At 31.6% G+C, this 19,491-nt stretch overlaps 1 protein-coding gene across 8 annotated transcripts in view; it reads left to right on the top strand.

The window, feature by feature from the left end:
• LOC138941464 (uncharacterized) overlaps positions 1-19,491 on the top strand; it is a 59,750-nt gene that overhangs the window by 24,524 nt on the left and 15,735 nt on the right. For 2 of the 8 annotated variants that reach the window (XM_070311153.1, XM_070311157.1), the window contains exon 1: positions 3,131-4,705. The exons of 4 other annotated variants lie outside the window; for them this stretch is intronic. In XM_070311153.1, the coding sequence (XP_070167254.1) occupies positions 4,614-4,705 (92 nt within the window). In that variant the 5' untranslated portion in view covers positions 3,131-4,613. Of the gene's footprint in view, positions 1-3,130; positions 4,706-19,491 lie in introns of those variants that run through there. 2 more of the 8 variants (XM_070311155.1, XM_070311154.1) reach the window with 2 other exon arrangements.

Raw genomic sequence — 19,491 nt, 5'->3', positions numbered from 1 at the left:
TCTTTTTTTTTACGTCAAGATTACATTTACAATGCGCGCGTTTTCACGAGTTAAACAATACCGACAACCCGGTATGCAAATGTTATCCTTCGAAGCGATTTGTACGTGCCGTTACCCGGTCTTCGCTCGACAATCCGCACATATCGCGAATTCTCGTGTCTCTCGTGTCCCTCGGCTGGAATAGCACAAATTACTAGTTAGGGGGAGAGATCTCTCTTTCTCTCTCTCTCTCTCTCTCTTTCTCGGGTCAGAAATTCATTCGTGACATTTTTTTTTTCCGCATAATTTTGCGTCGGCAGCGTTGTTTTCGGCATAAATACATACTCCATCGCGTCGCGCGATTTAGAATACTCGGTGCGCGAAATTGGCATTCTCAAGATTATTCGGCAACAGGATCATCCTCTCTCGCGAGCGGAAACATGTCCCGTGACTCTCCCGTGGGATTTAAGTTCACACACAGGTGCACACACACACACACACACATACACAACTGCTCGACGTGAAAATTTATGTGAATTATAATTCACGTATGTCCGACTGCACTTCTATGCTTTCGCTAATCTTTTGTCCTCGTTTATAGTACGTTTAAGATTTAAGAACCTAAATATATCATACCGCGCATGTAGAAGAAAAAATGTCGCGGATGATAATAATTTTAATCTAAATAAACAAACGATGTTCAAAAAGATTAAAAAATTCTTCCGAAGGTAGCAAAATTAGACGGCGGGATTTATAAACAAAAATCAATTAGCCGAGAAATTACTCTTAATATTACAAATACTCTTTATTTCGACGAAGTTCCTTTCCTTCGTTTCAGACACGAATTATATGGCGGACAGCCAGATTCTCAGACCTTTTGGTGATTACAGTACAGTTATAAATGCGGTATTCATTCAACATAGTCTCTTTCATCACCTAATAGCAATAAGCCTTCCCATATTGTTGACTATTAAATATCGTCCACGCTATTACGTCTTAATGAGACGGCAGTGCAAATGACGTAATTGTTATCGCGATCGTTAATTGTTTCTCGAAGACCTCCGTCCGTAATGGGTGGCCGTTAGAATAAGCTTCGCGGCCTCTCTCGCGAGGGAGGATCAGGACAGAAATCGATCGACATATCTGCGCTCGTCGGGGCCTTAATGCGGTCAATGGGCCGTTGCGTGCGGCCCTTAATTAGTCAGTTCTTCTCAACGAGCTTGATATTACGGATCCGGCGATAAGACCGCGTGTGCAGACTCAAGGAATGTACGGTATAAAGGATAAACTTGGCGTTTGTACGAGATAATAAGCAGGTTCTGTTAAGTTTCAAGTTTTCTTAATAAGTATAATTTCGCATCATAAGATCGTCTAATTTTAATTCCTTCGGATTTGTTTTACCTATTTTTTGCGAGAGAGAGAGAGAGAGAGAGAGAGAAGTACTAATAAGATTTCATTAAAGATATACCCGCACATTACGTAAACTTGTCAATCTAAAATCATAAATTTGATATATTTGTCAGTTATATTAGAAAGAAGGAATATAATGATATATCGAAATGGATTAATCTAATGGATCCTTTTATTCCAATAATATTAGTTTTGCATGTTACAATTTAAGCATTGTTATAAAACAATTAAAGAAAAGAGACTTTATTTTTAATTTTAAAAATCTATCGACATTTTTAATTTATTCTCTTTTCATACAATAACGTACGTAGGTGTTTGAAAAAAAAATCTACCCGCATGCATTGTGTAATATCTCTTGAGAATTATATATACTTTTTAATTATATCTTTTAAATTATAATTATTAATTATAGATACATAGATATTTATCTATTTTTTGTTTTTCGGCTTTAAAAAATGATTTTGCAAAAGCTTTACAGTGCTTGCAGTATAATAATGTTGTACTTATAAAATATAAGTATTACATAACAATGTGATTCAACCTAATTAATCTTTATGTAATAACTTGATTGGGTAGCAAAATCTCTACAATAACTTTACGAAATTTTTAAATTATTTTTAAATTGTCTTTGGACACTCATTTTATTTCTTTTCCAAGTCCATTGACTAGATTTTCTAATTTTTTTTTTCATCCAGCTGATTCCCTCTTCCTTCTCTCCCAAAACTCGATTCATTCTTATACTATTTCTTATTTCTACGACATAAGAATTTGTTGCCAAATGCTCTAACATTTCGACTTCCCTCTGACATATTCTATTAATTATTGATTATATATACTTATAAACAGGGTGTCCTAAACCACCCGTATACCCCTTTTCTTTCAAAAACTAAGCATTTTAGAGAAAAACGTTTTCAACAAAAATTGTATGGTTTTGGGGGGAACATAAGATGGTGTCATTGATTCGACCTTGGATGGCGTCGTTAAGGTCAAGTCAAGGACACCTTTAATTTATTAAATGGAACCCCCTATTTTTTATTGCATATTCTGATAGCTTATCTCGAGAGCCTTCCAAAATACTATAATAAAGTATTTTTTGATGAAGTACTTTTTGAGTTATTTTATATTTTAATCTGACACATCCTGATATAAAAAATTAAATATCTTGTAAAATATTTAGTTTTCGATAATCTTACCGTAATACTTTTATGTACAGAATAATGAGACAAATCAATTAGTATAAAAAATAATTGTTTTTAAAAAAATACATTGTTTTAAACAATTTTCTTTTTTTTTTTGCACTAATTGATTTGTCTCAATGTTCCGTACATAAAAGTATTACGGTAAGATTATCGAAAAGTAAATATTTTACAAGATATTTAATTTCTACGAGTGGTCTAGGACACCCTGTATAAGTAGTCGTAGATAATACGCTTTTTTCAAAATTATTCTAATAAATCTAAAAGGTTTAATGTTTTTGAAATAATTTTTTCATATTTCAATAAATGAATAAAAAAAATCTAATGAAATCTAAAGAAGAAAAGAAGAAAAGAGAGAAAAAAAAAGAAGAAAAGTTTAATTTTAACACTTGTTATAGAAAATGATGAAGCGTGTCTTTGAAAAAATACTAGATAAAGGGTGATGCTATTTAGGAGTGCTTAATTCGGCGCCACCTGTGCTTGACGGCTTGCGCGCGCGATCACTTATGAAACCTGCGCGACACGCGGCTCGGCGGCCAGTCTGTTTCCTCGTCGCAGTGCGATACGGTCGATATAAGTGAGCCACGTAATGCAAGCACAGTGACAGGTTGCAGTGAATCGCAGCGACAAACACGATTGCCACCGTATGGCATGTACGAGAATCACCCTCGCCGCTTTACGCGCGCCCTTCCTCCCTCTCGATTTCGAGATAAGTCGCACGTTCTATCCGCTCGCGGATGCTGAAGAAATCGCCTCCACGCGAACAAAACGTCATAGTGCATTTTGGAGCATCGCGAAACCTATATCGTATTCTAACGTAAAATAATCTTCTATCGCGTGGAAGAATTATATTCGCCTCGTTTATGAAGATAATTAATCTTCGTTTTGCGCAAAGATCTTCGTGAATCGAAAGTTTTTGCGCAAGCTGTCAGTTTTTTTTTTGGCAATTAAAATTTAGAACAATTCTGTTTTTTGAATAAACGTCGTTTATTCTATCGACCTTGTCATAGAGATAACAGTTATCTACGCGTTTATTATACGCGTTTCTAAGGTTGATTATCCGCGAGTTGGAAGAACGAAGAGACAGACTTACAAGTGTATAAAGAATCTTTAACGAGAGAATCCGCGAATAATCATCGGAGAAATGAGAAACGATCGATTCGACACAATCACGTGAGAATCCTTTTACGTCTGAAACTCGACAGTTTTGCAAAATTACGGTTGACAGGACTTGCGTAGATCGTCCATCGATCACTCTGGTATTTCCCGACGTGGTACCGTGACACAACCGTGACATAAATTCACGACAAGAAGGAGATAAAAGAATCAACGAGAAAGCGTACAAGGAAGAAGGTGTACAAACAAATACGCTTGAACGAACATCAGCCAGCCTATAAAAGCTTCGTGCGAACAGAGGCGATAGCGTCACCATCGCCGTTGACATTGGACGCTCCTGTGAAAATTGTTTACATATCTCAGAGATCGGCATTGATATGAAAATACTCTATTGTATTTACGTCGTGAATTCCTGAATTGTCAGAAATCATTGATCTTGGAGAAAGAGAGAGAGAGAAACATGTTCCTTTTTTACTCTCGTTTCCGAATCATCATCGTCGAAAGATAAATTCCTTGTGACGCATTTGCATCGAAAGATCCACAGTTCATTTGTCGAGCATATCCGCCGATCCGGAATAATGCCGGTGATCTGAAAATTAGTATAGCCTTCCGTCAGATATTGTCAAGATATCGTTGAATCGACGCGAAGGAAACACGCGCGTGGACTATATCAAGTGCAACTTAAGGGTGGACGGTCGGACAAGGTGGACAAAGAGACGCCGACCAAGTATCGATCGACCTGCATCTTGAAGAGGATGCTCCCTTCGGTCTTGCACGAATAGAGTTCACATCGTAGTGACGTGCCGCGACGAACGCGAGGACGGAAACGCAGTTAGGATAGGGACGAGGAGAGGGTTAGAGGGAGAACGAGGGAGGGAGGGAGGAAGCAGCAGGCGACGCTGCGACGTCGTCATGGAAAATCGATTTACCGCCGACCACCACCCCGCTACAACCACCCGGCCAAGTGCAATGACCTCCAAATCGGGAAGATCTTACAGCGCGAGGTAAGTTTCGTCTCTCGTGGTAGGAATCGTATGTGTGAGCCGCGGCGGGAAAGGGGAAGAGGAGGCGATGAGATGACGAAGCGAAGAAAGAGCCTGGCCCCCAAGAAGAAAATAGCCCCGTTGCTTCGCGCGATGTTCCGATGTCTCTACGACTTTCGCGACTTCTCTCTTTATTTTACTTCCGGCCTCGGTTTTCCGAGGAACGATTTTAAACCGTCGCTTCCTTTTTTTCGATGGAAGGAGACTGTTCCCCTGGTCCCCAAGTTGACGCTTTACCCGCGGTATGTTTTGCTTCGTTAAGATAAATGAGAAAAGTTATAACGACATTTCGTTATATTAAATTATTCAAGTTTTAAATACAATTAATATATTGCAAAATAATTATAATAAATATTTTATTTTATTGTGTTATTATAATTACTTTATTAATTTTTTTTAATATAATAATTTTCCTGAAAATGTGGCATATAATATCAAAGATCTGTTTTAAAAAAAATATATATTCCTTGCATTTGAAGGAAGAAGAGAGAAAGATATTTGAAGTATTTTTATCTAAGAGAAGAATGCGATATTTATATTCATTAATTTTGTTAACGGTAGAAGAATTCAAAACGTAAATTGCGTTAGGAATTTGTCTGGAAAAATGATTATAATATATTGTAATAATGCCTATTTATTAGAAAATTGCAAATTAACATTTGCTATATTATTTTCTAATTACTAATGTTATGCGTTGTTTAATTTACGTAACAATTATTTAACATGAATAAAAAATAATTAATTAAATAATTAACAAAAATTAAGAAATATTTTTCACATATGTTAATTCCTTGAGAGAAACGACAGAGATTTTTGTGTATGAGATTTTTGTATTTTATCAATTAAATATAAAGGAACATATTTAAGATGCTTATTTTCCTTTATTCGCTTCTTTTCGATATTGAGTTTTAGGCTGAGCGTTTTAAAGTTGAAAGCAAGGTCATCCGTTCGCAATACGACGCCAGCGCGTTTTCGCAAAAATGCATTATTTCAAACACAGTATTCATAACTTACATGTGCATAAACATAGCTGTCGCAAAATATTCCCGTTATCGCATTCGACTCTGCATTTAAAGTAAGAATAAAGAAATTATATACTCATCATTTAGTACGAGAAATGCAGCCGTTAGGTTTTAGATGCATATTGAACATATAATGTTATTTATTGTCGGATGTTTAGAATTACACGAACACATTTGACATTTTAAACATATGGCTTGAGCGCAAAGTATATGTTATTGAAAGCTATCTTGAATGTAGGTATCTGATTTTGGGTTTTAATCACAATGTTAATACAAGAGAGTTATACACTTTTAATACTGAATAATATACAGGGTGTCCTAGACCACCCGTACACCCCTTTTCTTTCAAAAACTAAGCATTTTAGAGAAAAACGTTTTCAACAAAAATTGTATGATTTTTAGGGGAACATAAGATGGTGTCATTGGTTTGACGTTAGATGGCATCGTTAAGATCGAGTCAGGGACACCTTTAATTTCTTAAACGGAACCCCCTATTTTTCATTATATATTCTTGTAGCTTATCTCGAGAGCTTTCCAAAACACTAGAATTAAGTATTTTTTGAATTATTTTATATCTTAATCTGACACATTCTCATATAAAAAATTAAATATTTTGGAAAATATTTAGTTTTCGATAATCTTACCGTTTTCGATAACCTAACCTAACCTTACCGTAATACTTTTATGTACAGAATCAATCAATTAGTATAAAAATTAGTAGACAATCAATAGTATAAAAAAATAGACAATCAATTAGTGTAAAAAAATAATTATTTTTAGGAAAATTATTTACAATGTATTTTTAAAAATAATTCTTTGTTTTTTTTTTTGGCATTAATTGATTCGTCTCATTATTCTGTACATAAAAGTATTACAGTAAGATTATCGAAAACTGAATATTTTACGAAATATTTTATTTTTTATATCAAAATATGTCAGATTAAAATATAAAATAACTCAAAAAGTGCTTAATGAAAAAATACCATATTATAGTGTTTTGGAAAGTTCTCGAGGTAAGCTATAAGAATATGCAATAAAAAATAGAGGCTTCTATTTAAGAAATTAAAAGTGTCCTTGACTTGACCTTAACGATGCCATCCAAGTTCAAACCAATTACCTAACCATCTTACGTTCCCCTCAAAACTATACAATTTTTGTTGAAAACGTTTCTCTCTAAAATGCTTAGTTTTTGAAAGAAAAGGAATGTACGGTTGATCTAGGTCACCCTGTATAATCAGAGTATAAATCAAAGCGCGTACGCTCACAGAACTGTGATGTGCACTTCCTGATTTCGCGCGTCGTATCCTTCCAGAAGAGCTCGCTAACGGACGAGTTGTGAGATAACTGACAAGTATAGTTATTATTTTGAACTCAAAGACTTCTTTATGTTCGAGTCCGTCTTTGGATTCTCTTGGGAATTGAGAGAGAGATCGCCGCCTTTTGCCAGAGATCTCTCTTCCCGATTATAATTGTGCGTAAAAAAAAAAAACAGTCTCGCGCATCCGGAAATTACATACAAGTATAATATCGTAGTTTCTAATATTGAAATTATATTTGTGATTATTCAAAAGTATAATGATTAGTCCTTATTTTACCATCCTCCTATTACTTATTTTTGATTAAATAATTGCAGCATTTAATATTAAAAGCGTGAAAGCAGCTGAACAAATGATAATTTAATCCGTGGAATATTTATTATAGAGTTACTGTATATAGCAAATTAATAAATATTATAATGATATTTTTTAACAAAAAAGTGCTCATGATCCAATGAATTAATGTAGGACAGCTTTTTCATGTGGACTATTTATTTTTCTTGCTTGATATCTGATTTTTTTTTTTTTTTTTTTCCCCTTTGGCGAAGGTCGCAACGTGTCTTTACAATTTTCCACTTTCCAGATTGCATGTGATCGTAATAATTGAAAGAATATTGCAAGTATAAATAAGCAATAAGTAATATATGCTAAAAATTCTTTGTGTATATTGCTATTTTAATACTAATATTTATTCTAACTTCCAAATATATAAATTGTAAGTTATTTATTAAATGATTTATTGCTCGCTCGTTTCGATCGGAGCAACATGTGCCAAAATGCTAGATTGTCTACTTTCGAGGCCTTCGGGGTGATTTAAGTGGATTTTATTGTAACCGGTAACGGCAGATTTCCGCCGTTTGTTCAATGCGCGTGTGATGATGTAAATTTTTTTTAACGACATCTTATGTAACGCGATTAAATCCGAAGATGCGATACATATAAAAGTGAGCACGAAGGCAAAGGAAGAGGAAATGGATTTGAGGATGAATAGAATACCAAAGCGGATCGTTGTATCTATATATTGTATATCTCGCGGTTAAAATGAATTATTGTAGAATAACGTCATCAATCTAGAAGATGACTTACAATGAATATAAAAATGAAGAGAATATTATGCCAAGGAGAAGTTGTGGTGATACGCACACAATGAATGTTTTAATGTTTATGTACAGAGTGTCCTAGACCATCCGTACATCCCTATTCCTTTAAAAACTAAGCATTTTAGAGAAAAATGTTTTGAATAAAAATTATATGGTTTTGAGGGGAACGTAAGATGGTGTCATTGGTTTGACCTTGGATGGCATCGTTAAGGTCAGGTCAAGGACACTTTTAATTTCTTAAATAGAACCCTCTATTTTTTATTGCATATTCTTATAGCTTACCTCGAGAGCTTTCCAAAACACTATGATAAAGTATTTTTTCATTAAGTATTTTTTGAATTATTTTATATTTTAATCTTTTGACATATTTTGATATAAAAAATAAAATATTTCGTAAAATATTCAGTTTTCGATCATTTTACCGTAATACTTCTATGTACAGAATAATAAGACAAATTAATTAGTGCCAAAAAAAAAAAAAAACAAATAATTGTTTAAAAAAATACATTGTAAATAATTTTCTTAAAAACAATTTTTTTTTCAATACTTATTGATTTGTCTCATTATTCTGTACATAGAAGTATTACGATAAGATTATTAAAAACTAAATATTTTACGAGATATTTAATTTTTTATATCAAAATATGTCAGATTAAAATATAAAATAACTCAAAAAGTATTTAATAAAAAAATACTTTATTATAGTGCTTTGGAAAGCTCTTGATGTCAGCTACAAGAATACTAAATAAAAAATGGGGGTTTCCATTTAAGATTTTAATGTTGACCTTCACATGATCTTCAAATGATTTTCCAAGGTCAAATCATTGTCACCATCTTATGGACCCCTCGAAACCAAACAACTTTTGTCTGAAACATTTTTCTCTTCCGGGCTTGGTTTTTGAGATATTTGCCTGAGGAGATTAAAATGGAACACCCTGTATATCTCTCTCTCTCTCTTATTATATCTTTTTTAGAAGATAAATGTAACGTAGATCCTAAACGAACTTTGATGTGTACCGTCGACATGTATACGTTATCAGTGGGATAGAAGCATCGTAATAGGTACCACACCCTTTCGTTATCGTCAATATGCCTGAGTTACAGGGCGGCAAAAAAGCAAATCCTAAAATAAACTGGGTTATCGATAACTTTTACAATATAAAGAGGAGCGTAAAGTATTGACAGAATATGCGCGCGCGCGCGCGTGTGTGTGTGTGTACATATTATAATCATGTAGTTTGTCTTAAGAATTAACCATTTTTATTGATACTTTGTCGCGATATTATTCCTTTCTCGAGATATTACAGCGATTTTATTTTAATTAAATTATAAACTTTAATAAGTTTTAATAGTATTAAATGTACGATAATGCAATTTAAGTTTGAGCGAATATGACATTAGATTTTAATTGGCTTTCCTCATCTTATTATAATTGAATAAAATATTATGAAATATTGTACAATTTGCAAAGGTCACGTTAACATTAAAGCTGATATTTAAAAAAAGAATGGTTACATAATGCTAACTTTTACTCGTACTTTGAGTAAATATATTCACATAATTATGAGCATATAAATTTTGTTTCTTTCGAGTAACATTTCACGAAGAGATTAGCAAATTTATTTACTTTTATTGAGAAAATTTTAGGAACACATAAAAAACCGCGTATATTTTGACTTAATTATAAAATATAGGTGAAATATAAATAATGATGAAGTATATAAACTTTTGAAAATATACAGTCCGTACACAAGATTCAAAGATATTATCTTATTCAAACTTTGATCAGGTGTGCATATGACATGTCAAGGTGCGATAAGGTGTTAATTGTCATTAGAGTGTTCTCGTAAGCTGATGTCATTATATGTACGTATACAAGATGAGTCATCAGAAACAAGGCTTTAGATAGTTCCAAAGGATAAACATGACGAATATAATTTTTTCTTCAAAATATCTTCCTTCTTGAAAATATTTTGTACGATTATTAATGTTTTCTGTCATGCGAAATACTTCTGCATATTAAATGTATATATTTTTTGCATATTATGAACATTATAAAATTAAATTTAACAAATAATATATTATAATATTGTTAAAAAAAAAAAAAAAAAAAAAGAGGTAATAAAAATAGAATTTTATGGAATAAGATGAGCACAAATCTTTTAGAATTATCTACATTATGTTGTATATTTTTTGCATCTTTAAATACAAAAAAATATAAATATTTCTCTTAAATAAATTTTGTTTCTAGTAACTCGCTCTACATTAGAAATAAAATCCATTTAAACCGAAATTACTTGACAAATTTCGTTGTTTATATCTATAATTTTTAACATTAATAACGAATGATATCGCTTTCTCTCGACATTTGTCATTAAGAATCACCAGTTTGAATAATGTTATTGATCCAAGTTGTTCTGGATCTGTTGTGTATAGATTTACTTATACTTTTACGTATCAAAGAAGCTTTGAAGATAAAAAAGCAGGATGAATTATACTTTGATAAAACTCATACATGTATTTTTATATTTTTATTATTATTTATGTATTATATTATATGACATAAATAATTTATATTACAGGATTTATTTTAAAAGATTCTGTCAATTTTTATTTTCTCTAGGAAAATTTGGTTATTAAGAATAAAAAAAATTGCAAATCTTATATCACTACATTATATCATTTTAGCGTCGTGTGTTAATGTAATCAATTAACATGCCGCAAAAATCGTGATATTGCATACATATTAATAGTTAGACTTGGTCTGATTCGGAAATTAAATAAAACATGAGACGTTGTAACACTTCGTTTTTACGTTTGTGATTATATTCTGGCAGTTTGAAAATATATTGTTTCTTGTATCGGAATATATTAGTCTACAATAGCCGTTGCGCAAACCAACGACTAATTATCGGCTATTATGTCGGGTTGATGGCGCGGTCCTCGTTGCGTCATTAGTCTATTTGTACGGTCGCTCGTAAAGTCAAATCAAAGAAAAATTTCAATTATAGGATCGAGGAAGCTCGAGATTCGAGGTCGTGCGGGAAATCATAATTCCTTGACGAAATGTTTGCGTTTGTAAATTCGTATTAAGTATAACATCTCGTTAATATTATTTATAAAAACGTTATTATAAAATTTAATTTATAAAAAGAGTTTATAAATAAATATTTATAAAAAATATTTATTCCGTGTCGTGATTGTATTAAATTCTTGCTTTAGGGTAAAGGCATAAGATAATAATGAGACAAATCAATTAGTATAAAAAGTAATTGTTTTTAAGAAAATTATTTACAATGTATTTTTTAAAACAATTATTTGTTTTTTTTTGGCACTAATTGATTTGTCTCATTATTCTGCACATAAAAGTATTACGGTAAGATTATCGAAAACTGAATATTTTACGAAATATTTTATTTTTTATATCAAAATATGTCAGATTAAAATATAAAATAACTCAAAAAGTACTTAATGAAAAAATACTTTGTTATAGTGTTTTGGAAAGCTCTCGATGTCAGCTACAAGAATGCTAAATAAAAAATGGGGATTTCTGTTTAAGATTTTAAAGTTGACCTTCACATGACCTTCAAATGATTTTCCAAGGTCAAATCATTGTCACCATCTTATGGCCCCCTTGAAGCCACATAACTTTTGTTTGAAACATTTTTCGATTTAACGCAGTGTTTCTGAGATATTTGAGTGGGTCCTTTAAAATGGGACACCCTTTATATCAAGTTATCCGTTTATAGCCGATTACACTTGACGTCCATTGATGCTAACAATAAGTATGTTTAATGAAGTTTGATATTATCGATTCGCATGCTTCTCAGAATTCGATGTACACATTTATTTTCAAAATAAGCTTATAAAAAATGCAGTTCGAAAAGAATAGCGTAAAAATTATTTTGCTTGCGTAATAAGCTTAATAATTAAAGACGCGCTTCTAATAAAAATTTTATAATATAATATAGCAGAGAATTACTATTTAGCTATCTTTTTAGTCATTATCTAAGTAATATATGAAAAGAATTTTTTTTAAATATTTTAATATCATTTTTTTTTTTTTTTTTTTTTTAGATATCACTTTGATATCACTTTGTTGAAAATTTAATGAACACTCCCGTAGTACGGTTAATTAACTTTTCGATGTAGCATTTCACCATAAATTAATTATGACGAGTTCGACCGTGGTAATTAAGATAATTATTCTGATTAAGAGATTAAGATAATTATTCTTGATGTTTCTCTCGCCAAGCCAGCTTCGTGTATTAACGATTACGTAAGAATATTTTCGAATATGTGTACGTTTTCATTACATGACATTTTTAATATCTTACTCTAATTTTTCAAGCATAGGAATATCACATTTTATGTTATAGCGAACGTGTTATATCGTGGATGAGATTGCTATGTATTTATAACGATTGTCGCAACCGGAAGTTGATTGTGTTGATCTTGTGTTATCCTTGTGCACGCGCAATACATCGTTCAATATAATATATAGAAATATGTACGATGTGTCTTGAGCAAATCATACTTTTCCATGCATAAAATTTTCTATTCTTTAAAAAAATTTTATCATTTGTTTAAATTATAGTCAGTATTCTTTCCTTTCAATGATATTTAATCTGAATTTTTATTACCACGTTATTTCATGTAGCATTAATTAGACGAGAGTCCAACATTAATTTAACAATCTGGTTTTTGAACAAATTTTAATGCGAATATTAGCTAAATTATTTTAATATTTATGATAATTATATCAATACATTACAATCATCAATATATCACAATCAATGATAAAAAAAAAAGAAACGTTATAATAAATATTTTTTTTTAACGCACAATCAAGAGATCGATTTCACGCGCGAGAGTTAAGAAAAAAAAAAAAAAAAAGAATGGCAACTTGCGTGGAGCTTCGATCACGCGAATCGTGATAGCTGGCAAATCGTTCTGGCATTCTATTGTAGCTGCAACGCATCGGCAATGAAATTATGTGGCGCCATTAAAAACTTTTACAAATTGATACAACAATTTACTTTGCAAGTATTATATAATTGGAGGAGATTCGTTGCGCGATTTGCGAAATTGCGTCATTTTGTTCCGGCGCTTTTATACGCGGAGTCGCGCTGATAACAAGTCCGGGACTGATTTTTCCTTTTCACGAACGTCGTTTCGTGACGCGATTTTACGTAATCACGTCTCATTATTATCGCGACGGACACCGATGAGACACGGTTATTATAGAATTTTGCTTGTATTCTGCGTTTCGATTGACAACCGACGACATTGTGATGCAGATTACGCGTGTGGTCTATGACCAGCTTGACTCGGCCTTGAACGAACGTCGATATTTCGTTTTATGCGCAGCGCGTATTATGCAAATTATGCAACATTTCTTTTCATCAACCCTTCATGCTCCCGACGAGGACACGATATTTTTTCCATGCAAAGCGATTCACTATAAAGTTTCAGTTTAGTAAAAAGGAAAACACATTGCGGTTCGACAATTTATTTAAAAATATATTATATTACAAATAAATTTTTCAACGTATTAATGTAATTAAAGATCCTCACAATTTATTATAATTATATTATGTTATTTTTTTTTGTTTTTTTTTTGTTATTGACAAACATTTATAAATATTATAAAAATAATAAAGCAATTAAAAAGAAATAATTTTTAAAATTATTATAAAAATAAAATTTTCTTATATCGAAATACTTTAATTATAAATTTTATTATCATCGTCTATATAATTCTTATTACGTTATACACACACATACATTAAAGTACCGGGTTATTGATATTTTTATAGTGCTTCTGTATCTCTGAAACTGCAGATATTCTAAAAATTGATGCGGAGTTTTTAAGTATTTTTGCATCTTCTAATCACATAAGAGAGAACATTTATACGAATTTGCACACAATATATTCGCAACATTTGCATATTCTTAATAAGAACTTTTTATGCTTTTAATAATTTTTTGTTGGGATAATTTGAAAAGATGTATTATCTATCCTCATTACCTATTTGCATTTTATTGCCGAAATATTTACGTAACTAACGCGCAATTCACTATATTCGTTTCAGCGAAATGTGAAAAATAGTACCGTGTTATCGCTTTTACTAATTAAAAAGACAATAATAATCTATACATTTTTATATTTATTTATATATTATATATTTATTTTTTTTTTTTTAATTTACGTTACGTTATTTTTAATTCTATAAATTTGTTTATAGAATTAAAAATTCTATAAACAAATTTATAGAATTAAAAATAATTATTATAAAATAAAAATAATTATTATAAAAATAATTATATAACATAAATTAAAAAAAAAGAGATAAGTATATAATATCCTAGAAAAAATACATTTTTTTTTTTTCCCTATCAAATAAATAAGTTTATCTGAATTTATTCTGTGTGTGTCTGCAAGGCATATTTAACATTACAATCTTATTAAATCTGCGACGATTTATTTTTTATTATCCAAGTAAATTGCTATTAAGAGTAGATTGCTTTGTAGTAAAAAATATGTAAATAAAAGTTTAAACATTTTCTTATCACATAACGAAGATAGCGTTCCCAAGGTTGTCGGAAAATTCATTATACGCGCATCGAAGAATAACAGTTTGATCGAAGGTCGGGATGATGTAACGAAGGTAAGACTGGACAACGGTCGCGTAATCGCGATGGATCGATCGACAGAGATTATTATTGAGATCAACGCAATAGTTTCGTCCTCGTCGAGGAGATTGGCGAAGAACTCGCCGCCATTCTTCGAATACAAACGAAAGTAGCGTGCAAAATAGAATCTCTCCTCTCGACCCGGAAATATTCTGTCCTATGCGTTTCGTAAAGTTTCCTCTTATCATCGTGTTAATTAGATACTTCGATAATCTGGGCGTTTGAATTTTCCGCCTGTTATGCGAGCGTAGTCGCATAACCGGCACGCGCTGTTGCTATAAATTAAGTTTGCCGATAAATTGTTTAGATAATCGGAGTTACTAGGAAAAAATGCGATACGCCTTCTTGGCATCTCGCTGCTGCTATAGTTTTTGCAGGGTTGGGAAAGTTACTTTATAAAAGTAACTCGTTACCGTTACCGTTATTTTTTCTAAAAAGTAACTCGTTACCGTTACTCGTTACTAAAAAGTAACGAGTCGTTACAATTTTCGTTACTTTTTTACAATACAAACTAATAAATTATTTTGCATAAGAAAAACTTTTAAAAAATTGTAAGCAAGATTTCATTCAAGATTTATTACAAAATAAATGATTAAATTTTATCGAAATTCTTTATTAATTTTTAATAAAATTTGTTGCTCCATAGTATCATCATTTAAATGCCCTCTTTGTGGTGTTAATACAGAGCCACCGATGCTAAACATTCTTTCTACAGATGCACCGCTTGGTAGAGCTGTATTATATTTAATAAAAAGTTTTTTAAGTTTTGGATAGTCGTTTAACATTTCTATATTACAATTATTTGATTTTAAAAACCGTTGCAATTCTTCTTGTTCAGATTCATTTTGCACCGTTTTTTGCTCAAAAATGAAAAAATCATCGTGATCGTCAGATTTTCCAGCTTTTGAAGAATTTTCAGTTGATCGGATTCCCAATAAATCCTCCAAGTAATTTTCAGCACGTTTTCTTTTTTCTCCGGTTAACCAGTTTAACTTAAATATTGGATGTAAACATGCTGCTATTATTAATTCTTTTGTTTCAAATATTGTAAGAAATCTAAAATCAAATATAGTAAATTAAGCGACATTGTTTGTTTTATTGAAATTAATACTTTTGAATTAATAGTTTAAAATAAAATAATATTTTTCAATTAAATCCTTATTTAAAATTAAATAACATATGTATTAATCAAATTAATAAGTTACCTTTTATTTAAACTTTGCTGAATAGCTTCAACTAATGAATGGCAATCTATAAGGTCAGATTTATTGAGATTTTCTAATTTTCGTTGCAAGGTACTTAGAACTGGTAGTAAATGAGAGCTCTGCTTTTCCGAAAAGATAAAGCTCTCATTGAATATCGCGCGTCGCGTCATCGCACTGGTCTGCAAGAGCCATAAGTTGATCAATCACATTCAAGCATTTTTACAACATAATAAGAATGCTAATTGGTCGATTTGCTTACGGCTTTACGGTTAAGATAAAAATTTTATCACGCACAATAGCAAGAATAATATCTTAAATAAATAAAAAAATTTGAAAAAAGTAACGATAAAAGTAACTGTTAAATTCGTTACTCGTTACCGAAAAATGTAACGAAGTTACTTTTTCCGTTACAAATAAAATTTGTAACGCCATTACCGTTACAGTTACCGAAAAAAAGTAACTGTAACGGTAACGGCGTTACAAGTAACGCGTTACTTCCCAACCCTGAGTTTTTGTATATGTGAAAGTCACGCTTGAGCTTAAAAGATAGAATAGGATAGAATAAAATTGTACGAATGAAAATATTTTACTTAATAATTTATTTAAAATTAAAAAGAGAGAAATTTATAAAAACATTTAATGCATAAAAAAAAAATATTAATCAATAAACGGCAGATATAATAAAATCTGTATGTACAATATGTGTATGTATATAAAAGTAATAAATTCTTATATAAATTATTTCAATATGTTATTAAAATTTCTTAATTACAGTTAAAGAGATTTCATAGATTTTTGGCTATTCAAGCTAACACTATGTATTACAATACTTAGTTTATTAATTAACTAATATTTATTGTTCGATTGTTAACACAACGTTTCGACCATATAGTTTTGGTCCTTATCAAGTGAACTAAAATTACAATAAATAATGATAATCCCGTTACAAAAATGAAATAAACAAATTTATGTACCTGCATTAGTTAAAGTTAAAAGAGAAAAAAGTCGCTATGTCATAATGACACACTGTGTCAACCTCACTATTTAAGATACCGAGAAAGATTAAACGATCTTTATTAATCTATCGTATATGTTATTTAAATTTTCTGTGTCCTTTTGAGAGTTAACAGTGTTGTCATATTTTTTAATAAATAACATTTCAGCTATTTCTCTCTTTCTTACATGTTTTTCAGTAATGCAGGATATCAGGCGTTGACCAATCGAAGTCATGATCAAATTCTAATTTGTGTTTACTAATTGCCGAAAGATTACTAGCGTGTATTTTTATGTTAATAAAATGTTCCTAGACGCGGGTAGCTAAATGTCTTTTCGTTTGCACAGTTCTTGCAATTTATTCTATAAACGACTTCCGTTCTATTACTAATAGGCAGCACATCCTTACCGCGTTTAATCAATGAGTTCAACTTTTTAGATACATTGTAAACAACATTAAAACCCATATCCTTAAAAAACCGACCGATATTGTCACTCGAACCTTCATCAAAAGGTAATGTAATGTAAGAGGGCTTGTCTACATTATTTTCCTCAGTGCTCGGAGTAACATCACCACGGTGTTTCAAAAAATTAAGTCTCTTACAAACATAACGGTTTACAACGTGTCTCGAAAAACAATTATTGAGTAAAATCGTCCTTTCACGACATCAATACTTTTACCATGAAACTGATCGTCAGACAATAAAATAGCATGGTCAACGAGATTAAAAATGGTGTTCATTTTATATTTAAAAGGATGGTTGGAATAAAAATTAATATATCTGTTGGAACAAGTAGGTTTTCTATACCAATTAGTTAAAATTTTTCCATTAAAGCGGATAACATTGGTGTCCAAAAAATTAATACACGAGTCCGACTCTGTTTCATGCGTGAATTTTAAGCGTTGGTGATAACTGTTGAAAACCAACTTAATCTCGTCTACCTTTGCACGGGGAACGATGGCAAACATATCATCCACGTATCTATAATAAACAGGAACAATAAAATTCAACAAACTCAAACAATGTGTCTTCAAATCGTCCATCACAATATCTGCCAAAATAGGTGATAGAGGAGATCCCATAGGACTGCCAAAGATCTGCTCATAAAATTGTTCATTAAAAGAAAAACTAGTCGAATCTAAAACAATTTCCACTGCATATAAAAACTGAAGCAACTTTGTTTATTGATTAATTAAAACCCATAACAATGGGGTAAGTCTTGGAAAAGTTATATCATAAACGCGCTTGCATATTTTAATAATATCGAAAAATTCTTTAAACATCATCGATATATTTGTTTACAATTTTTGATAATCAATATATACCATAAATGAATACATTATATATGGCTCTAGAAGGCGAGAAATTACAGTATTTGTCTTGTATTATTTGTTAATTAAGTATTTGGAAATAAATAAAATTCAAAAATTTAGTACAAAAATTAAATAGAATTGGAGATTAAGTATAGCTTCGCACGTATTCGTTGCGAACAATTGTGATTTTCAATAGTGAATCTGGAGCCGTAAATTCCGCACTACTATTATTCGATAGTTTTGCACATGCTGGAGATCAATGCGCTTCCTACTCTCGAGTCGAGCAGAAGACGATATCGCGTTGTTCCAGAGCGATGATTCCGGTCAGCCGGGATAGCGGTACACGCTCGGCCGTACGTCTTCGTTCTCAAATTATTATTATATTGCTGCTTTCCGCGAGGCGCACAGTAGCACGCATTGTCGCGAAAGCGGAGGAAACCTGTGCGCGCATCATGCACGAGGCGTGCATTCTTTTTACCATCGCGGTCTTTCTTTCCGGTCATACTTTTGCACATTCTAAATTTCACGTTCTAAATTTGACAAATCGTAAATGACAAGGGAAACATTTTGTTTAGAAAATTTAATTTTTTAAATTGAAGAGTGCGTGACGTTTTTACATATTGGGTGATTGCATAAATTCGTGCCCGATTTAAATATAAACTTCAATAGATTGTATTTTAGAGATAACACTTTTATTAATCAATTATATAGTCTCCATTCTTTTCTACAATGGTTTTCCAACGATCTATAAGCTTGTCGATTCCATTTTTGAAGAAAGAACTTGGTTTTTCTTGAAAAAAGTTTGTAAGGTGCTTTTCGACAGCTTCCTCGGAATTGAGATTCTTGCCATTTAAACTATTCTGCAAAGACCGGAACAGATAAAAATCTGAAGGCGCAATATCTGGAGAATATGGCGGGTGCTGCAGAATTTCCCATTGCGACTCCTGCAGTTTTCCCGCAGCTTATTCCTTTCAGTCAGGAGATGCTGCACCCGCGTATCAAGCTTGGAAATGTATCCAAGCTTTTTTAAATGACGAAAAGCGGTTGAATTATCGATGTTCAGCCTCTCAGCAATATCCTCAGTTGTAATCCTTGGGTTT

The sequence above is a fragment of the Polyergus mexicanus genome, unplaced genomic scaffold (genome assembly GCF_030449975.1).
Source record: "Polyergus mexicanus isolate NDT 795.1 unplaced genomic scaffold, iyPolMexi1.0 SCAF_19, whole genome shotgun sequence".
In the NCBI taxonomy this organism is placed as follows: domain Eukaryota; kingdom Metazoa; phylum Arthropoda; class Insecta; order Hymenoptera; family Formicidae; genus Polyergus; species Polyergus mexicanus.
The sequence above is the reverse complement of the archived record's forward strand: the minus strand, read 5'-3'. Positions and strand labels throughout refer to the sequence as shown.